This window comes from Excalfactoria chinensis, chromosome 4 (assembly GCF_039878825.1).
Source record: "Excalfactoria chinensis isolate bCotChi1 chromosome 4, bCotChi1.hap2, whole genome shotgun sequence".
In the NCBI taxonomy this organism is placed as follows: Eukaryota; Metazoa; Chordata; class Aves; order Galliformes; family Phasianidae; genus Excalfactoria; species Excalfactoria chinensis.
In genome coordinates, this window is record NC_092828.1 from 67,013,662 (window position 1) to 67,034,998 (window position 21,337).

General features: G+C 37.2%; 1 protein-coding gene across 1 annotated transcript in view; it reads right to left on the reverse strand.

Annotated features, from left to right (window-relative positions):
• The window catches only part of LOC140251742 (uncharacterized), a 42,877-nt gene that overhangs the window by 5,856 nt on the left and 15,684 nt on the right, over positions 1-21,337 (reverse strand). The window contains exons 11-18 of the mRNA XM_072335812.1: positions 20,641-20,747; positions 18,520-18,631; positions 14,483-14,582; positions 8,707-8,746; positions 8,441-8,492; positions 6,385-6,496; positions 2,462-2,545; positions 849-972 (exon numbers count right to left, since the gene is read on the reverse strand). Coding sequence (XP_072191913.1) covers positions 849-972; positions 2,462-2,545; positions 6,385-6,496; positions 8,441-8,492; positions 8,707-8,746; positions 14,483-14,582; positions 18,520-18,631; positions 20,641-20,747 — 731 coding nt within the window. The remainder of the gene's footprint in view (positions 1-848; positions 973-2,461; positions 2,546-6,384; positions 6,497-8,440; positions 8,493-8,706; positions 8,747-14,482; positions 14,583-18,519; positions 18,632-20,640; positions 20,748-21,337) is intronic.

The following is a 21,337-nucleotide window of genomic DNA, read 5'->3' on the forward strand; positions in this document are numbered from 1 at the left end:
ATTAGGGAACCACAATTAATCTATTTCCATATGTATCATTAGAAGGCCTGATATTTTTTATTTTTTCCCCTTTCTCTGCTCTGTTTCAGAAGAAATTTAATTACTTTCTAGATATTAGAATTCCTTAGATCTGTAGATTTGTTAGCACTTCTGAAACGGTGGATGAGATCTGCATAGATCTGTTCATCACGATGCTTAAAGAGCAGGATTTAAAATAGCTCCAAGTTCACTGGGCTTTGAGCTGCACCTTTCTGACTCATACTGTTCGACCAAGCAAAAAAGACACTTATTTCTTGTCATCCACAAAAAGATGTAATGATTTTGGCAAAATGTCCATTGTGGAAGAGTAAATATTATATCAGAACAGGTTTTAGAAGGGTAAAGAGTTTGTTGCAGTATCAAAGTACTTGTTTTTAATGAGACACGTTAAGTTTAAAACCTCTTATCTGCTTTACCGGGCACACTTAGAAGAAAGAGCACTACTTTCTCACTCTGCCAAGGATTTCCAATTCCTCCTTACGTAGTGACTTGGAGGCATGGGAAGTTTCAGTTACTAAGGCTCCTGTAGTTTCCAGATTAGGAATATGTTTCTCAAAAGTAGACTACAAGTTATTCCTGTTTTGTAGACATTCTTTATCATAGTAATAAAAATATTTTTTTATTTTATATTTTATCATAGTAATAAAAAAAACGTAGTACAAGTTTTTACTTAAAAAATGCATAGAAAGATACATTAAAAAGAAAAAAAAATACAGATAGGTCTGCAATGCTCAATTTAATTTAAAATATCTCTTGATACCATCACAAATCTACCATACAACTGAACTGCATAACAAGTTACTACTCACCTTGATACTAGCTCTTCTTCAGGTTTTTCTCGCTCTAAAAGGTGCTCAAAGTAGTTCTCCAAGGCTTGAGCAGTTAATGTTTTCTTTAGATATGGATAATACAGAGGATGCCGTGCTATGACACCTGTTAGGTTAAGATGAGTGTTAGTTGGAACATGAGCTGTTGAAACCTATTTGTAATTATCCTTTCAAAACTGATTTGAGGTCATCCTCTCAACTGAAAAAGTACGTATGGATACTCTTTAATGAACTGAATAAAGTAGCAGGACAGCTTTTCCTCTGTCAATATAGTAGTGTGTTGCATGACACGGAAGAAGGCTCTCAAACCACACGATATTAACCATGATTCTTCTAGGTGCAAGTGGACCCTGACACTGGAAAACACCTAAAGAAAAACAAAATACCCAAACCAACCAACCACGTGAAGTTCTCTTTCCCTAAAAGGCGTGCAGGTCTTAGAAAAGTAATTGTAGCTGACCATAAACAAAGCATAATCAGATCAGTAGTGGGCGCAACAATGGAAGGTTTTGGTTCTTTCCCCCACTAACTGCAAGAAAGGAGTTTTTTATTGCTCTAAGTATTCTTTGATAAACTCTAGGTAACTTTATGCTGAAGCCAACATTCCACAGCAGGATCGGGAAAGCTGATTCATGTCACAGATCTCTTTATCTAGGGACTTAGAATTATTCATCTCATAGGTTGTTCGTTGTTCATTTAACAAAGCAATAGTTTCTTTGTATCTGAGAAAGCCAATTGGCAGCACACGCATAATTCATGATCTGGCAATGCTATATTGTATTAACAGAACAAATTAAATAAAATTAAAAAGAAAATAAAAATCAACACCTCTTCACTCTTCAACCCAAAAAAAGCTTCACAAACAAGGGCAAAAAAACCATATTCCTTAAATATAAATAACAAAATCCATCAGTCTTAGCATGACAGCTAATAGCAAATCAAATCCCAAACGCACCTTTAATTCATACTGAGCTTTGAACACCAACACGCTCTCATCTTCCAACAAGTAAGAGAGCCAATTGTTGCATGCAGAAGTAAGGAACAGAAGGAATTATTAATCAATACAAGAAGCAGCATAATCAAAGTAAAGCCTGCACACTGAAATACACCACTTGGATTTACAATGTAATTAAAAGCATTCTCTTACTCTGAAGAACAACTTCGGTGTTTCCTAACAATATTTGAGCCAACTACACGATACAAAATTAACATACAGAAATAGCGTACAGACAACCATGAAATTATATTATATAATAGACAGACACAGAGAAGTAGCAACTAATGTGCAGAAGAAACCTTATGAATGTGTTTCTTAATTTTGGGGTGCTTACTCTTTGCAACCCTAAACAAAGCTTTGTAGTTTCAGACATTCAAGTATTTTTCTTAATACCTCAGATTTCAAACAGCTGCTGAATGCAGACCTACAGATACTGCATTAGTTAAATATTGTTTCATCTGGATTATTTGGTTTGAGCGCTGAGGCAATAAAAGAAATAATCATGTCATGTTAAGAGATTTCCTCCAAAAATTAAGGGGAGCACACAGTGGCCTCTTATTTGAGAAACTTAGACCACCTTGAGAAGAAAGATAGATACCTATGTTTGCAGAGTTGCCTTTGTCTCCACTTCTAGTATAGGCAAGATCTTCTAAGCGGTAAGTATGGTGACCAGTTGGCAGATCTGTACAATATAAAAATGAATGCACTGTAACGATAGCTACATACAATGTACATACAATTGTGAAGAAGGTGCTGTCTTTACAGACTTCCTGCATTGTTTTTAGTACTCTCACAAAGTTTTTCTGCCCTAATTTGTATTTATAAAGGCAAATCTGTTTTACTTTTACAAATCTGAACACTGTGCCACACATCCCCCGTGCCGCCACCTCTGAATATGAAACTTCATCTCCATCATAACAGTGTAAAGTTTCTGAAGGAAGCTTAGCAGATACATGGTATTTCTTGACCAGCTTTTTTCCAGTTAACACAAAGATCTCTCTGCTTCCAGTGTGGGTAGAAAATACATTTAGTTACTGATAATTTGCTGTCTGTAGAAAGCAGTCACAATTTAAAAGTCTGTCTGAAGACTATGCATCTCTCTTGCTTTCATACATGCTGCCGTAAAGGTTATTTTTTCATTTGCACAGGTTTCTTTTTCAAATAACCAATTTTGCAAATATCTCAGTGTCATCTAGAAAAGGCATTTCACGGTCATAATTGCAATATGCTACAGCAAGCTAGTCAGTTTTTTAACTTGTCTGCAATACTGGACTTTCAAGTCTTCATGAACATTATTATTATTGCACTTCACAGAACATAAAGTATTATTTTTATCTATTTATAAATAAATAAAAAAATAAAGCAGTCCTACTCCTGCCCAACTCTAGAAGTTCAATCAAGCCACGGAGTTTACAAACAAGGTTTGATGGTTCAGTCATACGTCACAGACCTCTTGCAGTTCTTCATTAGTAAGCAGCAGGCAGCCACCACCTAGCTGTTCCCCTGAAGGAGAGGTCAAGTGCTCACTTTGCCACCAGGTTTCAGTTATCCACTACCAGAAGCCTAATGTTTAAACTTGAAGTACAGTTTATATCCCATTTTTTAGGCAGAGAGAATCCAGTCATTCCAAGCTTGTTTTGCATCTAACCCAACTTCTCTCCAGACATATCAGCTTTCCAGGCATGTTCAGTGCCAGCATCTCAAACTTACCCATCTATCTGTCTTGCATTCAGAATTCCCATCCTCCAGCTACCCTTTCCTATAACCCCTTCCTGTCATTTTCTATCCTTCTGCACATGAGTTGGCAGGTTATATCCTCTCTCTGCTCCTCGAACACCAGTAGAGGGAACATGCATGGCATGGAAGTGACATTTTTTCATTCAATAGAGAAAAACATTAGCAGGGAACAACCTGGGGCTGATCATAGCAAACATTTTCTGATCTAGCTGCACCAACAGAAAGAGGACATTACTCACATTCTAAAGAAAAATCTGGAACTGTTAAACTACTGAAATTAATTCTGGGTCAGTGTAGTGTAACAGCACTTCACAGGTAATAAATAGAACTTGAAATGTTGAAAATACACCACAGAAGAATTAACGTAGTACATTTGCTTTGAGCTTGATGCTCAGTCCTTTCTACATTCACTTCTATGCTCAAGTAGAAGCGGGTCATAAAACGTGCCAGAAAATATTAAAGGGTATATTTATTTAAGTGGGGAATATTTTTTGTGATTAAGCAAGTCAGATCTTAATTCTGATGCAGAAAGAGTCCAGGTAAGGCTCATTCCTCACTTTGGCCAAATCTGCCATACTTCGTACAGCACAGAAACTGCTTTTCTTTTTTTCTTCTTTAATTTTTATTCAATCTGCCATTCCAAAAGAAAAACTATTTTTTCAAAGGTTGAAATGTGGCAGCGTTCAAATTATAGAAGATGTAGAAGTCACCAACAACGCTTCAGACAGTCATTGCGAGTCTCCATTTAAACAAAACCATTTCAAGATAGCGCTCTGGTGTTCTCATGTATTATTACCCTTATTGATTTATCCTTCATGATCTGTTTATCAGGAAGTTGTTTCCATTTAACAAACATCTTAAATCTACAGAAGAATCCTCTTTGAAGCTAAGGCAAACAGTACATTCAAATTCCACCCTTCCAGAACTGCATCTAGCAGAATTTTTTAAATCCACTTTTGCATATTTCTCTTATCTGTTCGAAGACAACCAACAGTCCCTCACACTTGAGATAACCATGAAACCAAGAAAAAATACTTCTGTCCTTACTAAATGCTGACAAAATGCTTTAGCAGAGTTTACTGCTTTTACAGTCCATCTATTTCTCATCTGTGTTGTCCATGTGTTAAGCCACAGAAGAAGGTAAGAGAAAACATTTCTATTTACAACTAAGGGCAAAAGTTTAGAGGTCCTTCTCAGGGGAAAAAAAAAAAAAACAGAGGAGATCTGCTGACCCTCAAAAGTAAGAGTTCTGCCTGAATAGAGCCTGAAGAATTCAGTACTTATAAGATGACGTCGGGCACCTCAGAAAGCCTCCTCTAATGATAAGAAGGCATTTGAAAGCAACAGGAAGTCTGATTGGTTTTTTTCCTCCAATATTTAGTGTTGCAGTCATGTTGAAATTAAAAATAAAATAAAAAATCAGTAACTCTTCTAGCCTCTTTATTAGACAAGCCATGACCTTCTGTTCCTTAACTCACTCAGTCTGATTATGATAATCCCCTACTGCCCTCCCTGGAACTCCCATATATCAAAAAGACTCTGCTATGAGCTTTGATTTGCAACAGACATTATCAAGAGCTGAACACACACTGAAGACTACAATTTATTTCTGCTTGACACAAAGACTTCCTTGAAGGGATGTCTGAAAGGATGGAGAAGAACTCACACATGACAGTTCAGTATCAGTGACTTTCAGCAAATAAACACACAGCCACACATGTACTGGAAAATTTCTCTACATTATATAGAATATCTTCCATTAACTTACAATAACTACTCGTAGTTTTGAGAAATTCCACTCATTTATTCTGGATTCCAGATACAGATGATATGAAGGCACAAAATGTTAAGATGTAATCTTTTTTTTTTGGCATATCCACATACTCAAAGACCTAAATTTTTCTTTTTATATTTAGGAATAATTTGAACAAATCACCTGATTTAGATTTGAAAGGCTCTATCCACAGCTTTAAATTAATTACCACATCTCTCTAGTGAGAGAAATAAAGATTTTGTCTTGATCAAAAGGAAATTATGAAGTACGCTATATGTTTCAAAACGCAGCATGCAGTTCTGCCATTAGAAAGGATAGGAAAAGCTGTTAGTACCTAAGAGGTTCTGTAATCCTTAATCTGATACCTAGGTTCCATGAACAACTCAGACTGAACACTTCGTTGCAGATGTTCAGACCTGGTCATCTTAGCTCACTGGTTCACCCAGTATCTTCCTTTCCTTCTTCAGACATACAGATTAGAAAAGCTGAACAGAAATGATCGCAAGCAAAGCATTATTCTAATATCCTTTCTTCAAAATTTACTAGCTCCAGATCAGTCCCATTCTTATGCATTTTATGAAGCCTGATGTAATATGGCGGAATTTATTTATCCTAATTATTAAGGATTTTGTACTTCTGCCTTCCACTCTGAATGCAAGTATTTTGATTCGAATAAAACCAACTTGTACCAGGATTAATACAATAAATTTGAAATAAGACTTTCAAGCCATATTTCAATATCAAGTCAGAGTTCAAGTGCTTTCCTGTGGCTAAGGCTAGGGTGTGTTTTTTTTTTAAAGCAACTTGATATAGCCTAGTTATGGACTCTGATGCAATACCGTCTGATGCTAATCACCATCCTTCCTAAGAAAAGTGGCTCAAGAGTTTTGCAAAGGAATTCAAAATGCACAGTGTAAGGAGGTAAAAGAAATTTCTTGGACAAAACTCAGTACATGATTTTCTAGGAGAAAGATGGAAAATGATACATTTCAAATAAAAGATGACCATACCTTTCAATTCACCGTTAATCTTGGATGGATCAAAGGAAACAGCTTCATCTGATGTAAACGTGAGATCCTCCTCAAATGTCTCAACATACTGACCATTTAGAAATAATTTGATCTGGAAAAAAATGCCCATTTCCAAACTGTCACATTAGACCAAGAAATCCAGCACGACACGTGAACAGTCATTTTCTAATTAAATATTCACCTGCAACATTTTAAATAAAACCTTTTAGGTCATCTTACTCAACTGCTTTTCTTAAGATTGTTCTTAGAAAACAGCTAATAACAACAAAGGCCCACAGAGCTTATTTAAAGGGAAGACTAACAAACAAAAAGGAGAAAAGTTATTCTTGCCTTCAGAAGGATTCTTTCTCCTAGCACAAGTTTTAGGTTACCCCTTAAACATGAAAAAGCATACTTGGAAAATAACTCATGTTTGCACGGTAAAACCACTCGTGACCTATGGCAAAATCAGGACAATTGTGTAAGAGCAGTGAAAACAACACATAACCAACGTGATATTGAATCCAACCTGAAATCCAGAAAAGTATTATCAAACACAAAACAAAAGAACCCACTGTGGCAATATTAACGTATCTGAAAATCTCCTTATGTAGTATTTTTGGGTTTAGATCAAATTCTAAGTTTATCTCTATGGCAACTAGACTCCAATCTAGAAAAGCAGTTAATTTGTACCTTATTTACTCTGCAATCTCTAGTGAGAACTTTCTTAATACATGGCTAAAACTTTGGCCCAGGGTCTGAACCACCTAGACCACGCTTTTATATAACCTTTGTTGCATTTCAATGGTGACACAGTATCTTTATGAACATATTAGTTTGCTCACCAGATTAGTTCCCCAGAACAAGCACTTTGATTCTCTGTATTGTTAAGAGACAACGTTGTCTTCCCTTGCTAAATGAAGTTACTATTTAATCTTAGCAGGCATTTCACCACACCTGGAAACTGGCGCTCACTAGTAATTTTACACGTGATTTGAGAAAGCGGTAGCCTGATCTTCCATAAAGACAATACTTTAATATTAAACAAAGACAAGCCATCCATACAATTGTCAGTGGCGATTTTGAATCCCTAAATTGATTACTGTAATTTATTTACAAAGTTCATTAGATATCTCCATTGGTTTCTTTAAGTTAACTGTACTTGGGGTTTCTTCTCTCTTGCTGCCTGTGCTAGTAATGCTTCTCTTCACCACCTTCAACAGAAGGCTCTGTACTTAAAATCATAGAATCACAAGGTTGGAAAGGACCTACAAAATCATCTAGTCCAACTAATCACCATTACTACATGTTAAGCTACTAAACCATATCTTGTAACACTGCCAGGGACAGCAACTCCACCACCATCCTGGGCAGCCATTCCAGTGCCTGACCACTCTCTGAGAGAAAATGTTTTTCGTTGTGTCTAATCTAAATCTCCTCTGGTACAACTTGTGGTCATTTCCTCAGGCCCTGTTTCTTGCCTGGGAGAAGAGGCCAAACCCCTCCATCATCACAGCCTCCCTTCAGGAAGTTGTAGAGTGCAATGAGGTCTCCCCTGAGCATCCTCTTCTCCGGTCTAAACAACCCCAGATCCCTCAGCCGCTCCTCATAAGACTTGTGCTCCAGACCCCTCACTAGTTTCGTTGCCCTTCTCTGGACATGCTCCAAGGCCTTGATGTCTTTCTTGTTGTGAGGGGCCCAAAACACAATCCTCAAGGTGCGGTCTCACCAGAGCTGAGTACAGGGGGATGATCACCTCTCTGCTCCTGCTGGCTGCGGTATTTCTCATGCAGGCCAGGATGGCGTGCTGCTATGATGTGGAATACTGATAACCAAAAATCATAAAACCATGACAAAAGAGTTGGGTCTTATCAATTGCAATGGAAGGCTGGGAAGTTGTAAAATACAGCGTGTGAATAACAATACCTGGGAAAATATTTTTCCAAGTTATCAGTACACTTTGCAGGACTCAAAGTTGCTTAGAAATGGCAAGTCAGCATAATTTTTTTTAAAGACTTCAGAAGAAACAGAGCAGACTGTAAGTAGTAAGTCTTACCTGGACATTGCTCTTTGGATAATGGAAGAAAAATGGCTTCAAAACCGGAGATCTACGTACACAAAGCAATCATAAATGCATTTAAATAAAAAAGAATGAAAATCTTCACATTATTCACATACTTTGCAATCACTTGGAAAATTGAAAGCTTTTTACCCATGATTAGCAACACTTCTCTGAACAATTTTAGTAAGCTCGAGGAATGCAGAAATTACTTGAATTTCATTATTAATAAAGCTAGATTTTATTTAAAAAAATTAACTTACATTCTAGGGCGCCCTCCAATAATTCCATTGAGGCCAGGAGCTGGAGATGAAAATGAAATTCACAAAATAACTGTTAAGTTCATCTTCATAATATCAAAGCTCAACTGCTTAAGGCTGTTAAAATCATTTCCATAAGACAGATTTATTAGTACTTGGAAACATCCAGCAAATTACATATGGCATCAACTTAATATAACCAAACGTTTTAGAGAGCAGGTAAAATGGCAAAACGTGTGAAAAGTACTGTGTCTTAAAAGGAAAAAAAAAAGGTTTTGTCTCAAGATGTGCAAGGCATAAACTGCTTCAAAGGAAGACCCTACTGATTTTTCTTTTCCTATGCCAATGCCAGTCAGGTAATACAATTGGCACAAAAAGAGGGTGAGGAGTGTTAGTTTTTTTTCACTTTTCAAGAGAGCAAAGAAACAATTCTGACCAGATCCACACACGATTTCCTGTTGCTTTATTAGATTAACCATTTCAGATGCATCTCTCTCTCAAGCAATTTCACTGGCTAACTTAGCCGGTTTTAGGTTCCTCTGCACTACAGATCCCATTCTTTCTTTCTCTTTTCTACATAGGCATTTTAGGAGCTTTAAGTCACTAACATGATTCAAGATTTGTAGTAAATCAGTACTGTGATTAGACTCTTCTCAACATCTGGTTGTTAGGCTTTACTGCCCTTAAACCCATCTGACAGATCAGTATTCCTGAAATAAACAGTTCTGTTCTTCCTAGCTTATCTTCTATCCTGTCTGCATGGCACAGATAGTATGCATACATGATACATCTAAGTTCCCTACAATTTCTTTCCTCTGCAGTTCTGTAAAGTGTGTATGTTATATCAGCCTAGGAATTAAGCATCCCAAATGGTGTGTTTACCCAAGTGTACCCAGACTAACATGCACCCACTTTCCTTCATGCTTCTTCCAGGTGTACTGTCTCTGACCAAATGCCAAGAAACACATTCTCATGGCAAAAAAGCTCACACTGGTAACCTCTACCTCTCAGCAAATTGCCTTAGCTTAGGTTTGGTGCCTTGGAAATGCAGACCAAGTGGTAGCATGGGAGCAACATAGCACAGGTTGACATTACAGTCCAGATCCATGTTCACTGGAGGAGTGATTTCCCTGAAACTGCATTTAAGCAAGATGCCTTACTGAAGTCTTTGATAAGGCACTCTGTTCCATCAATCAATCAATCAATTAATCTCAAATAAATTAACCATGAATAATCAACCCTCTACCCACCAAGTTCTGCTGCAAATAACATGGATGTGGACAGAATGGTAACTAATCTCTTACAATTACAGTTTCAAATGATCCAGGGAAGATTAGACTCTACAAACACTACCTATGTGCTCTTTTATGGAAAAAAAAAGAAAATCAATTCAATGTTAAAACCAACTGCCATTATTTGCTGACTGAATTATGCTCTTAGTTTATTTAGGTTGTTGGGCAAGGAAGTGGGATATGGTAAGGTCATGTTGAAAACAGGCTCAGAAAGTTAATTTAATATTATCTGTGGATTGTCACATGGCTCACTTCCCACTAAGCAGCTGAACTGCTCATTAAGGGTACCAGATTTTGCTCCAAAATCTATTTCAACTTCCTGAAAGCTCGCAAAGAAAGCTCTTCACTTGTCTGCTCTCATACAGTGAAACTTGGCTCCCAGGACAAAGCAGTTCTCTGAACACTAACAAGAAAACAATATAAAAATCTAAAAGCATCAAGTACTCACACTCTGAGGCTATGATAACCTTCTATTGCTGCTTCCTATCACTACTTTTGCAAACTCCTCCAGCATAAGCTTCTGTAATGCACAACGTAAATGCTGAATGTCCTTTCTCAAGACATAGTGTAGCTATCCTGCACATAAATGTAATTGGAAAGCAAAGCCATGTTGTTACATGCCAGCAGCAATATTATTCATTTCTGTGTTAGAATTATTCAGTCCATTGCTTACGTTAACGTACATAGGACTGAAGCACTTCTAAGTATAATTTAACACACGTACATGCCATTCCTATTTAGACTTTAGGCAGAGAAGATGAACCAGATCTTCAATTGACTGTGGCTTGTGGCTGGTAATTTGTCTGGACAGATTGCACCAGAGCACAAAACCTCACCTCCATCCCATGGCTCCCTATTGCATTTCTCAATCAAGATTGGGAACGGAAGGTTAAGCGCAACTCTCCAAAGGCAGGTCTGATCAAAGCAGCAAGCCCATTTCTAAATTACTTGTGATTTCCCTAAATCAGCTGTTGTCCCAAGACATCTTTGACATAAGAGGGATCTACCTGTGCTGTAATTCACACTTACTATATGTTCGTTATGTAAATATCTGTGCAGATGTTTCCCTACTTCCTTGCTGGAAGAAGGTGTACCTATCTACAATGAAATCTAACATGAATAATTTGTCATGCTTGCAGAGAGTATCAGTCAGACTGCAGCATCAAGTAAATAAGGTCATCAGCTAAATCAAATTTACTGATTTACTTTCCCAGAAACACTGCATGAACATCTTCTGTTATCAAAATGCATTCATTAGTCCCCCAAGGCAGATAAGCATTGCTAAGAATGGTGTCATCCAATCTGCAACCAGTCCCTTCAACTGAAGCTACCGACTCAGTTCAGTTACTCAGCATCAGTATCTGTCAGCTTCTATGCCTCAGAACAGCACTTGCAAAAAGGATATGAATGCCTTCAAGTTGATAAAACAGTTTCAGACTTTTCTAATCCATCTATATTCTGTTCATCTGCATGTATAGTACCATTACACTGAATATTTATTTTGACTCTATTTCAACATGAATAACTGCCACCTCTAGTAAATTCTAATGCATGCCACAGATATGACACTTGTAGATGTCCTTCAACCTATTACTGCCAAAAATAATACTTTTGCACAACTCTATGCACTTTCCAACAGAATAAAATGCACAATATATGAAGGATGGCAGACGGCATTAGTTCTAATTTGTAAAACATTTGGGGAGTAAAAAGAAAAAAGCATCAAAATGGTCTGACTGGTAGAGATTTAAAAGCCTTAAGCAGTTTAAATTCAATAGCTGGTACTGTCTTTGAAACTTCACTGAGTTCCAAAGTACAGCCATGTCTCCTGGTGGTGACTGAATCAGCTCCAACAAAAGCTGATTAATGTATTTATTGTATACGTTAAGGAATTATCTATATGCTATATGTTTATAGTTAGTTCTTACAGTGTATTTTAACAAAAGCACAAATCGTATACTTTCTTTTTAATGGTGGTCAATTATACATTCTAATTATTAATACCCTCTGCATACAGCAGATAAATTATCTTCTGCAATATTATTCACAAACAAAAAAGGAGACTGCAATAAACTATGATGTTCCTTGAAGTATCTTCCAACACACTTATGCGATCAGTCATAATATTTACATACACGCAAGTACTTTAAAATCTCAAGTTGCATTAACCAGCTGTCATCTCAGTGTCAAACTCTGGTCATTTCAATGTGAAATAAGGGTCAGCACATGATTTCAGCTATTAATAAAACACTTCTTAGCTACTGACCTATTAAACTACAAATAATGACACTCATTCAGCAAGGCTCTTCTTGAGATTCTTCCCCGCTTGGCTTTAGTCAGAACAATCTATCCAAATTTTAAAAGTACGCAAAAGCACACTTTATAGAAAAAGAAAACAGCTCTAAAATTGTACTACTAATTAAGTCTGAACATTAAAGACTAAATCACTAGCAACTATTATCTTCATCTTCCTCAATGACCTTGATGAAGTTTGTTGGGAGGATTGGCTGACACACCTGAAGGCTGTGCTGCCATTCAGTGAGACCTGGACAGGCTGGAGAGCTGGGCGGTAAGAAACCAGATGAGGTTTTTAACAAAAGTGAGTATAGAGTCTTGCACCTAGGGAGGAATAATTGCATGCACCAATACAAGCTGGGGGATGACCTGCTGGAGAGGAGCTCTGCAGGGAGGGACATGGGTGTCCTGGTGGACAACAGGTCGGCCATGAGCCAGCAGTGTGCCCTTGTGGCCAAAAAGGCCAATGACATTCTGAGGTGCATTAAAAAGAGCGCGTCCAGCAGGTCGAGGGAGGTGATCCTCCTTTTGCTTTTTATCCTGTTCTTGCTCCCTGCAAAGACTGAAAAGCTGAATTTTCCCTCTAAGTTTTACCAGGTAAATAGCTCAAATATTTTTGGACTGAAGTGATCAAATTTCACTTAAGTAAAAGATATTGCTCTGATAACATGAGCTGACAGCTGGCCAGCCACCTTAAGAAACAAATGTTCACGTACGATGGAAACTCAGTGTTAAAACTGTGCAGTACTGTGGTACTCAAGTCAAGTAGCACAGATTTTTTACTATATAATCTATAGACAACAGTAGTGGGGGAGACAGCTATGTATGTGTCAACTTCACATCCCAAAAAGGAGTGACTGTTTTAAATCTGGCCATCTCTCCTTTGTTCACAGACACATGCTAGGGGATCATCTATGCACATATAAAATAAAGAACAAGTAGAGATTTTACTTGCAGGAGTAGAACACGAGAATGATGAAGAGGAAAAGCACTACTTAAATTATGAACCCTTAACTGATTTTAGAAATGGTAGCTCGATCTAACCGTGAAAACAGTATAATTCGTTAAAATAACAGTCTTTGGAAGTAATGAACATCTATGGTAAATGCTGATCCACTAAATAACCTTCACAACTGCAAAACATTTTAAAATGAATCTTCCTAATTACTTCTGAATTACTGTATTCTGTCTTGTAGGATGGAGTAAAAAAAAAAGGAAAAAGATGACCATGCATCGACTTGACCCTTCTTCTATAAACACAACTGAAAAAAGTACTATACTACAGCTCTGATACCACTGTAAAGACAACAGAGAACAAGAGAACATGCTTAGTTCCATACTAAGTTCCATGCGATTTTGAATCCACTAAAATAAAATGGACTGATTATTTAATTGCACAGCATAATTCAGCCGCCATGAATCAGGATTCTAAATGTGCTATGGGAGCTGACATTCAGGTCAAGTAATTTAATTTGAAGATTCATGTATATCAGTGCATTGCTCCACTAGGTACAGAGAAGCAATTGCAACACAGTCAAGCTCCAGTCTTCCAAAAGAAGCTCTCCAAATTTTAAATGCATTTTGAAAAGATTATACGAGTATTTATAGCGGAAGCAGCAGTCAAATCCCAGCATTTAAATGCATTCCTTACAACTAAGACAAATACAGTGGTAACACTTAGATTTGACTAGGGAAGAGAAAAAAAGAGAGGAAAATTGCTCAAAGTGATCAGTTAGTAAGTGTTCCTAGAAAGCTATGAGAAGCCACTGAAAATCACAGTGAATAAGTGCAAAGTTTTTCTTGGAACAAATATCTACTAACACTAGAGAAGCGTAGATGATTTCACAACAGGTGACCCTTGTGCAAATACTCAAAACTGTATAATCTTTAAACTAAGACTGACTTTTAATTAAATCCTGGTGTTTTGTCTTTACACCAGAAGTCAACGGAAAAAAATCCAGTACAACACACTCACTCAAAGTCAAAAGTTAATGACATTACTGTGAGGCTAGACATAATAGTGCGAGATCAGAATTTAAGTTGGGGAGCTAATATGCACAGTGTGAATAAAGACTTCGATGGAGGCCATCAGCATTCACACTGCAGCATACTATTCAAAACGTTTTAATTAGATGTGAAAGTTTGACACAGGCAGATAGATTATATTGTTAGAGAAAGATGTGAATGTTTACCCATGCCAGTTCCAGCCGGCGCAATCTCTTTGGAGAAGATTTCTAAAGCTTCTTTTTGCTTATGATGTACTGCAAGCCAAATAACAGCTTCCCGAGGACCCTGCTTTGAAAAAGCAGATAAGCTTAGCAGCAGAACAGCAGTTATATCTGTCAAACCAAAAAGTAACTGTAACTCAGCATTCAAAGCAAATCTAATGGACATCTCATGCTCAATACTAACTATAGTTTTCATTTAGTGGCTTTCCATCCAACATATTCGTAACTTTCAGTTCACGTTTTATCATCTTTACCAGTAAATCAACCATTGGGTACTTCAGACTGTTACAATGCTGTGTATCAAAACACCCTTCAAAATCAAGTACTATAATGAACATAAATTTGCAAGGAAATTGTTTCGCTCAGTGAGGTGGGCACAGAGAATACTCTGGGGCCAAGGCTATTTCTCTTAGCATCAAGAAGTAAATAGATTTGCTCACGGAAAAGTAGTCAAACCTAATCCTTGGGGATTTAAAGAGAGAACAGAATTAAAAAATACCAGATTTCCAACAACAATAGACACAATAGTTCATCCCGACTTTCTGAAGCATTTAACGGCTTCCTTAATTATGCATAAATTCATGAATATTTCAAAGCAGCATTTCTCTTATTAGTGTAAAACATTCAATGGATTTTAGAAAAAGGCCTGTTTCTTTACCTATAGAGAAACTGATGACATTTGCACAAGAAGATCCACACTGCCAGAAACAAACACCCATGAACACCTACAGCCTCTCAGCAAGTTTTAAGACTCAAATGAGCATCTTAAACTTAAAAAAAATAAATGCTTTCCTCTTCAAAATAACTAGAGAAAGCTCATGCTGGATCTAAACTCCTGAACTGCCTGTCTTTTAATATAACTTTAATCCTACTTATTTTAACTGTCAATGTTTCTCTAAAGTTCCATTCCCTAAAAAACACTGCATAAAAGTAAACAGCTTTTGAAATATAGATGTCTTGTAAGTACAATTTCTGAGCATATACAGCATACACGTTCACAAAAATAATACTGCAGGTCATGACAACATCAGAAAAATCCCAAGTCAGTCTCAGGAACTTGAGTAACTTCAAAAATGTAAAAACATGGCTGCGTTTCCTATTGACAGCTGCTGAAATGGTGTTCATAATAAATGTTGCAGTACTCCATACCAGTCATTCTGGCTATTGTAAGATTGTCCCAGAGAGGCAGTTATTTTAACAGACTACTAATTCCTGGACTCCAACTCATATACATACTAAAATTGCAAAATGAACAAACTCATTTATTCCAGCTCACAGCGACACAGAAAATTCCCGACTCTCCAGCTAAAAAGCAGCGAAGGGCCCTGCAGAAAAACATGTGGCAATGCTACAAATAGAAACTGTCTTTCCTCTTCTTTATTTTTAAATCCCTCACAAAGCTGTCTGGAGATTCATTATATTACTATTACTAATAATTAACAGGAAATACTCTTGCAGAAAGTATGCTTACGTATTCACATCTGCTTCCTGCTTCTAAACTCCATGAACTCTTGAATGCTGCATTTAAGCCTGTGAGAAGTAGACTGTGTTTTTGCAGCAGATATTGCTACTATGTACCATAGTATAAGTTGCCTTTCATAAAGAAAGCTGCTGAACAGAGTAAAGTTGAGACTGGAGCATTCCATCCTAGGTAAAGCTGGCACAGGCAATAGGTAGTTATGTAGGGTAGGGAAGAGGCCAGCATAGGCCGCTTATCGTCATTAAAGATACAGAACATACCCAAAGACAACAGATGTTTAATGTAGCAACAGCATCAGAAGACTGTGAGCCTGAGACGCTCAACCAATGAGTGCCAGGAGAGGTATTACCTGCGCCAGGACCCAGGGTATATAACAGAATGGAGTTTACTGACTAGTGGCGCAATTTCTCCCTTGTCAGTAGCAGTGTGCGCCCATTACTGCAATAATGGATAAACTGCTCTTCACAGATCCCACGCCCAGCGCTGTTTTTATAAAGCCAACTAATAGACCAGGTACTGTTAATATTTAACTTTCACGTGAAGCACATCTAGTATTTCTAAATCATGAACTCACTGATACTGTGACATTGCCATAATCCCTTCTTCCTCAAGATCAGAAAAATCAGAGCAGGAAGTATTAGCAATTAAATACCACCAGCGTTACTCGGTGCTGACTCAGATCCACAGCTTCTGCTGATAAAGCAAACTATCAGAATGGCAGACAATAGCTATGGAAACAGGTGGAGTGACTGAGAAAAAAAGGAAGCAAGGATTTTGTATTTCTCAAGGCTACCCTCTTTTGTCGGGAATATTCAGTGCTGCACATAATCTCACTCTACATTAAATGGACCCAACTATGAGAGACACAGTCAGTGCACAATTTAAATTCAGATGGACAAATCTTCAAAGCATGGACTGTTTCCCTTGTGTGATAATATACCACCGAGCACAGCATGCTTTGACCGCTGTTACTTGCAATCCAAACAAGCACAACTAATTTTGTACAGAAAGACATAATCAGAAAGAGAATATATCTACTAAAGGACGTATGTTTCTCTCATGAGTTTACAGCTTTGATTTAAATGGTAAAGCAACCCCCATTCTTCCCCCATTCCTCTGAAGCTACTGCCACCACTTTCCAGATGAGGTTCCTCTATCGGAGAACCAGTGTGAAGAAGATAAGGTTGTAAAGCAGCTTCCTGTGTTTCAGCTTCAACTGTCACATCCTATTGCAGGCATGTATGGAAAGCACGTACAACAGAGATACTGCTGCATTTAATTTTATTGCAAGACCTGTAAGCTGAGGCTAAAATATGAGAAATACTGTAAATATTCAACTTGGTTTGAAAAATGCCTTCAGTATAGTGCAAGCAAGGCAAACTGAACAGTACAAACAGAGAAGCTGTTCTTTTCCAAATCATTATTCACTTCAGTGAGCAACAAACTTCCCATGTAATGATATAATTAAAAAATGAATTACAATGCCTAATTAAAAGGAACTGGTACAGAGAGAACACTGAAGTTTAATATCTGGAAAATGTGGTCTTATGTTCCAATATTTTCCTTCTGCAATCTCAGTACAACACTTAATGTAGCAGGGTTTGTCATCCTAAAAAGACCACATCATAGATGGCTCCACAGGAAGCAACTCCTGCTGCTGTGCAGAATAAAACTGAAGCTCAAGCACTACAGCGCATACAGCTGCAGACACAACTTATCAACTTCTCTCATTTCTAAGAGTAATTAATTTCTATTATAAAAGTTTCATTATCTTTTTATTTTTCCCCTACATAGACAGATTTTCAGCTATTTCACATGCTGGCATTGCTAAGATCAAACTCACAGAGCTGAGTTTTGACAAGCATACCATAAGGTTTTTGCAAGACTTTCATTGACAGAAAAGAATTAGATCCTACTGTTTTGGAACAATCTAAACTGTCTAAATATTTTAAGTGCATGTAAGTGGGGACAAAATTTACAGCCTTCTTCCTATGAAAAGGTCTTCCATTCCTAGATAAGGAAAACAATCTGGATATCACAGCTGCAGAGGCTGCAGCCATCATTCATATTCTTACAGATGAATCCAACAAGTCACAAAACACGCTGCAGAATTATGTAGTTGAGGACTGTTTCGCATATAGGACCTACAGAGCTTCAGCACAGGCAATAATAATTCTGCCTTTTCTTGTATAATGCTGTCTTCTAGAGTTGTGCCATAATGCAGTTAAAGTCTGCATTGTAAGAACATTTAAACTATTTCTTGAGATGAACAACACTAGAACAGATCACAGCAACATTTCTGTAAGTTTCCTTATCAGTGCTTCTGGAAGACCCAATACTGCAATGACTTTGTCAGTGTAATTTTGCACACTAAGTACGACACTGAATTCTTTGCAAGATGGTGGGGTGAAATTCCCAAGATGACAGCAACTTCCTTTAAAGTGATGGAAAAGACAATGATATGGAGAGATTAAGAAGAGGAGGTCAGTAAAAGTTTAAGAACACTCCACTGAATACTTACACCATCTATACTCCTTCTAGCATGCGGTCCATATGTATCTTCAGACCCTAAAATCTGTATGTTTACTGCACTGTAATCTTCGTACCCAAGCTGACTGAAAATAAGACGCGTCCTGCAACAAATGATTTTTTTTTGTTAATTAGTAAACTGTCTCAAAGTAATTCTCTATAGTAGCCCTGTGTGGCCACAGGAATTTGCTCTGCAATGTGAACTGGCTACTAGTAGCTTTCACTACACAAACAAACAGGAATATTAGATCCAAAGTGATATGGGCTATGTCACACCTCTGAATTTCTCCCTACGTTTCAGTTTGAGCCTTTTTTTATTCAAATTCTATGACAGATGATAGGCAAAGCCAAACAGATGATCTTTTTATCTTAAAAAAATAAGTGCTTGAAAGGGTATTACAGTACATGCAGTCTTCCTGGTTTTCACATTAGTAATTCATTTCTTACCTCTATTTCTCCTGCAACATTATGACCCACCAATAAATACAAGCAATCATCTCACTACACCACAGCCATCAATGAAAAAAAATATAACTGGAGGAGGATCTTTTATTCAGATATTCAGTTCCAATTAATGAACATACAACCCAAATGCCACGAATCTGACAAAAACTGTAAGAACTCCTTCTCATTACTCACACTTGCCTATTCTGGCCCTGTCTATTTCCTCAGACTAATTCTGTAAGGCTGTTTCTCCCAAAAGCATGCTGTTTCAAGAATGCCACGTTTTCCCAATGGTGATTCATAATGAAAGCTGACTTTTTTAAAATACACCATAACAACACATGCTGCTTTTAGAGAAACAGCAACTGACACTTTTCTGGGGCAGGGTTGACAATTAAACTGGGTATTCCTCAAGGTTCGTAAAAGGCAGCTTAACTTTCAAACACTGAACAAACTGAGAATGATCTTCATCTTTTATTTTTTTAACAGTCATATAAAGTCCAAAGACCCAAAAAATTACAGCAAAATATATACATATATATATATATATATAGACATTTTGGACTACTTATCATAGCTTTATTATGATAAACCATTTTTCCTCTCATCTATATATTATAATATGATAAGTAGTCCAAAATGTTAACAAGTTGCAGACTGGAAAAATAAGTTAAATACTGAAGCAGCTAAATTGCTTTTCCTTTCTTTCTTTGTCTGGAAACCCTCCAGCTGTTTGAGAGATTTAATCAGCTGAAACACTGGACTTGTTTTTAAAAATTAAAATTAAATTATTGTAATTATACATTTCCCATCAATTGACTACTTTGAAGACACTAGCAATATCACCACCGTTCTAAATATTAAACATGGCACCTGGAACATGATATAGGCTCTAAAGTGAAATTCTTACTGATATAACAAAAAATGAAGGTGGTTGCTATGCTACCACTGAGGCCATTTCTCTTCCAATGAGCATGGGAAAAAAATACTTGATTTATTTGATTTCTGAAAGTTGCCTGGCCCAGTGAGCTTGTTCCACAGGTGTATAATTTGATGAATGACAGAGAAGAAGTCTTATATAAAACTGAGAGGAAAGCAATAGCTCACATAACTAGGAAGCTTGGGTGCCATTGGAATAAATGATCCAAGACTTCTGTGAGTACAGACAATTATATTTAAAAGGAATCCCTCCTACAAATATCCTGGCATGACAATATGATTAGAAGTTTATCAGGCTGTTTTCCAACCAGAAAATTGTTCCAGCAAATAAAAACACCATTAGTCCCATTTTACAAGGTAATAAGATATTTTGTCTAAAACAATTCTGGCAAACTGCCTACATTTCATAGCTTTGAAATTTTTGATCATAAGTTCTATGGAAAAGAAATGAAATAAAAATGTGTCTGGAATCTAATAAATTTGGGTCATAGCTGTCCATTTTGAACAATATTTGCTAACTTTTTCCTTTCTGTCAAACATACTTTAAAAGTGTATTTACAGGTTGTTCAGGAAACCTCTTTTCAGTCAACTAAAGTCTCGAAACGTCCTCCCGACTTCTGCCTTCTATGGTTCTTACAAGATTAATGTGATTACCAACATGTTACCGTTCTATTTTCATTATCTCTGAACATCAAATAACCAAAACCCCTTTCAAGCAACAAATACTAACCTTTTGAGAATACTTTCTGCAGTGAGCTTTCCTTTTTGTACTGCCTTTGGACCTCCCACCGGACAGACAGCAGTGGCTCTGAAGCCATCAAGGTAAGTGGCACTTACCTAATGAGAAAGGGATTAAAAACTACATGTGATTCAGTACTGATAAATGCTCTCTAACAGTTATTTTCTTTACAATCACAGTAGTGGAATGATAAGAAAGCACAATAATCAGTAAACTTACTGTAATACTTAAAATGTGAAAAGTCAAACCTGTAGAACTGTAAAACTCAGTATTGTTTCTCACTGTTATCTTAAATTATCATAGTATCATAGTATCATAGTATCGTGCAAGTTGGAAGGGACCTTAGAGATCATCGAGTCCAACTCCTGGGTTTCGAGCCCTCTGTGTAGCGAAGCGGCACTTCTACCCCCTGCACCACAGGGGGGATTCGAACCCAGGCCCTTTGGTGCCGCAAGCAGCACTTTATACCACTGCGCCACCTATACATTTTGGTACACGAGATACACTCTGGAGCTGAAAAGCTGAATAGCATATCACAATTATTCTTAAAAAGAACCACTTCAGCCTCTTCTGGCTATATCTGGATTTGCCTGTTACATAAATAATCATGTTTTATGCATCTAATATTGTATGTTTGGTCTTTGTCTCTCTGTTACTTATCCAGCAACAACACGGGTGCACTTGTGTT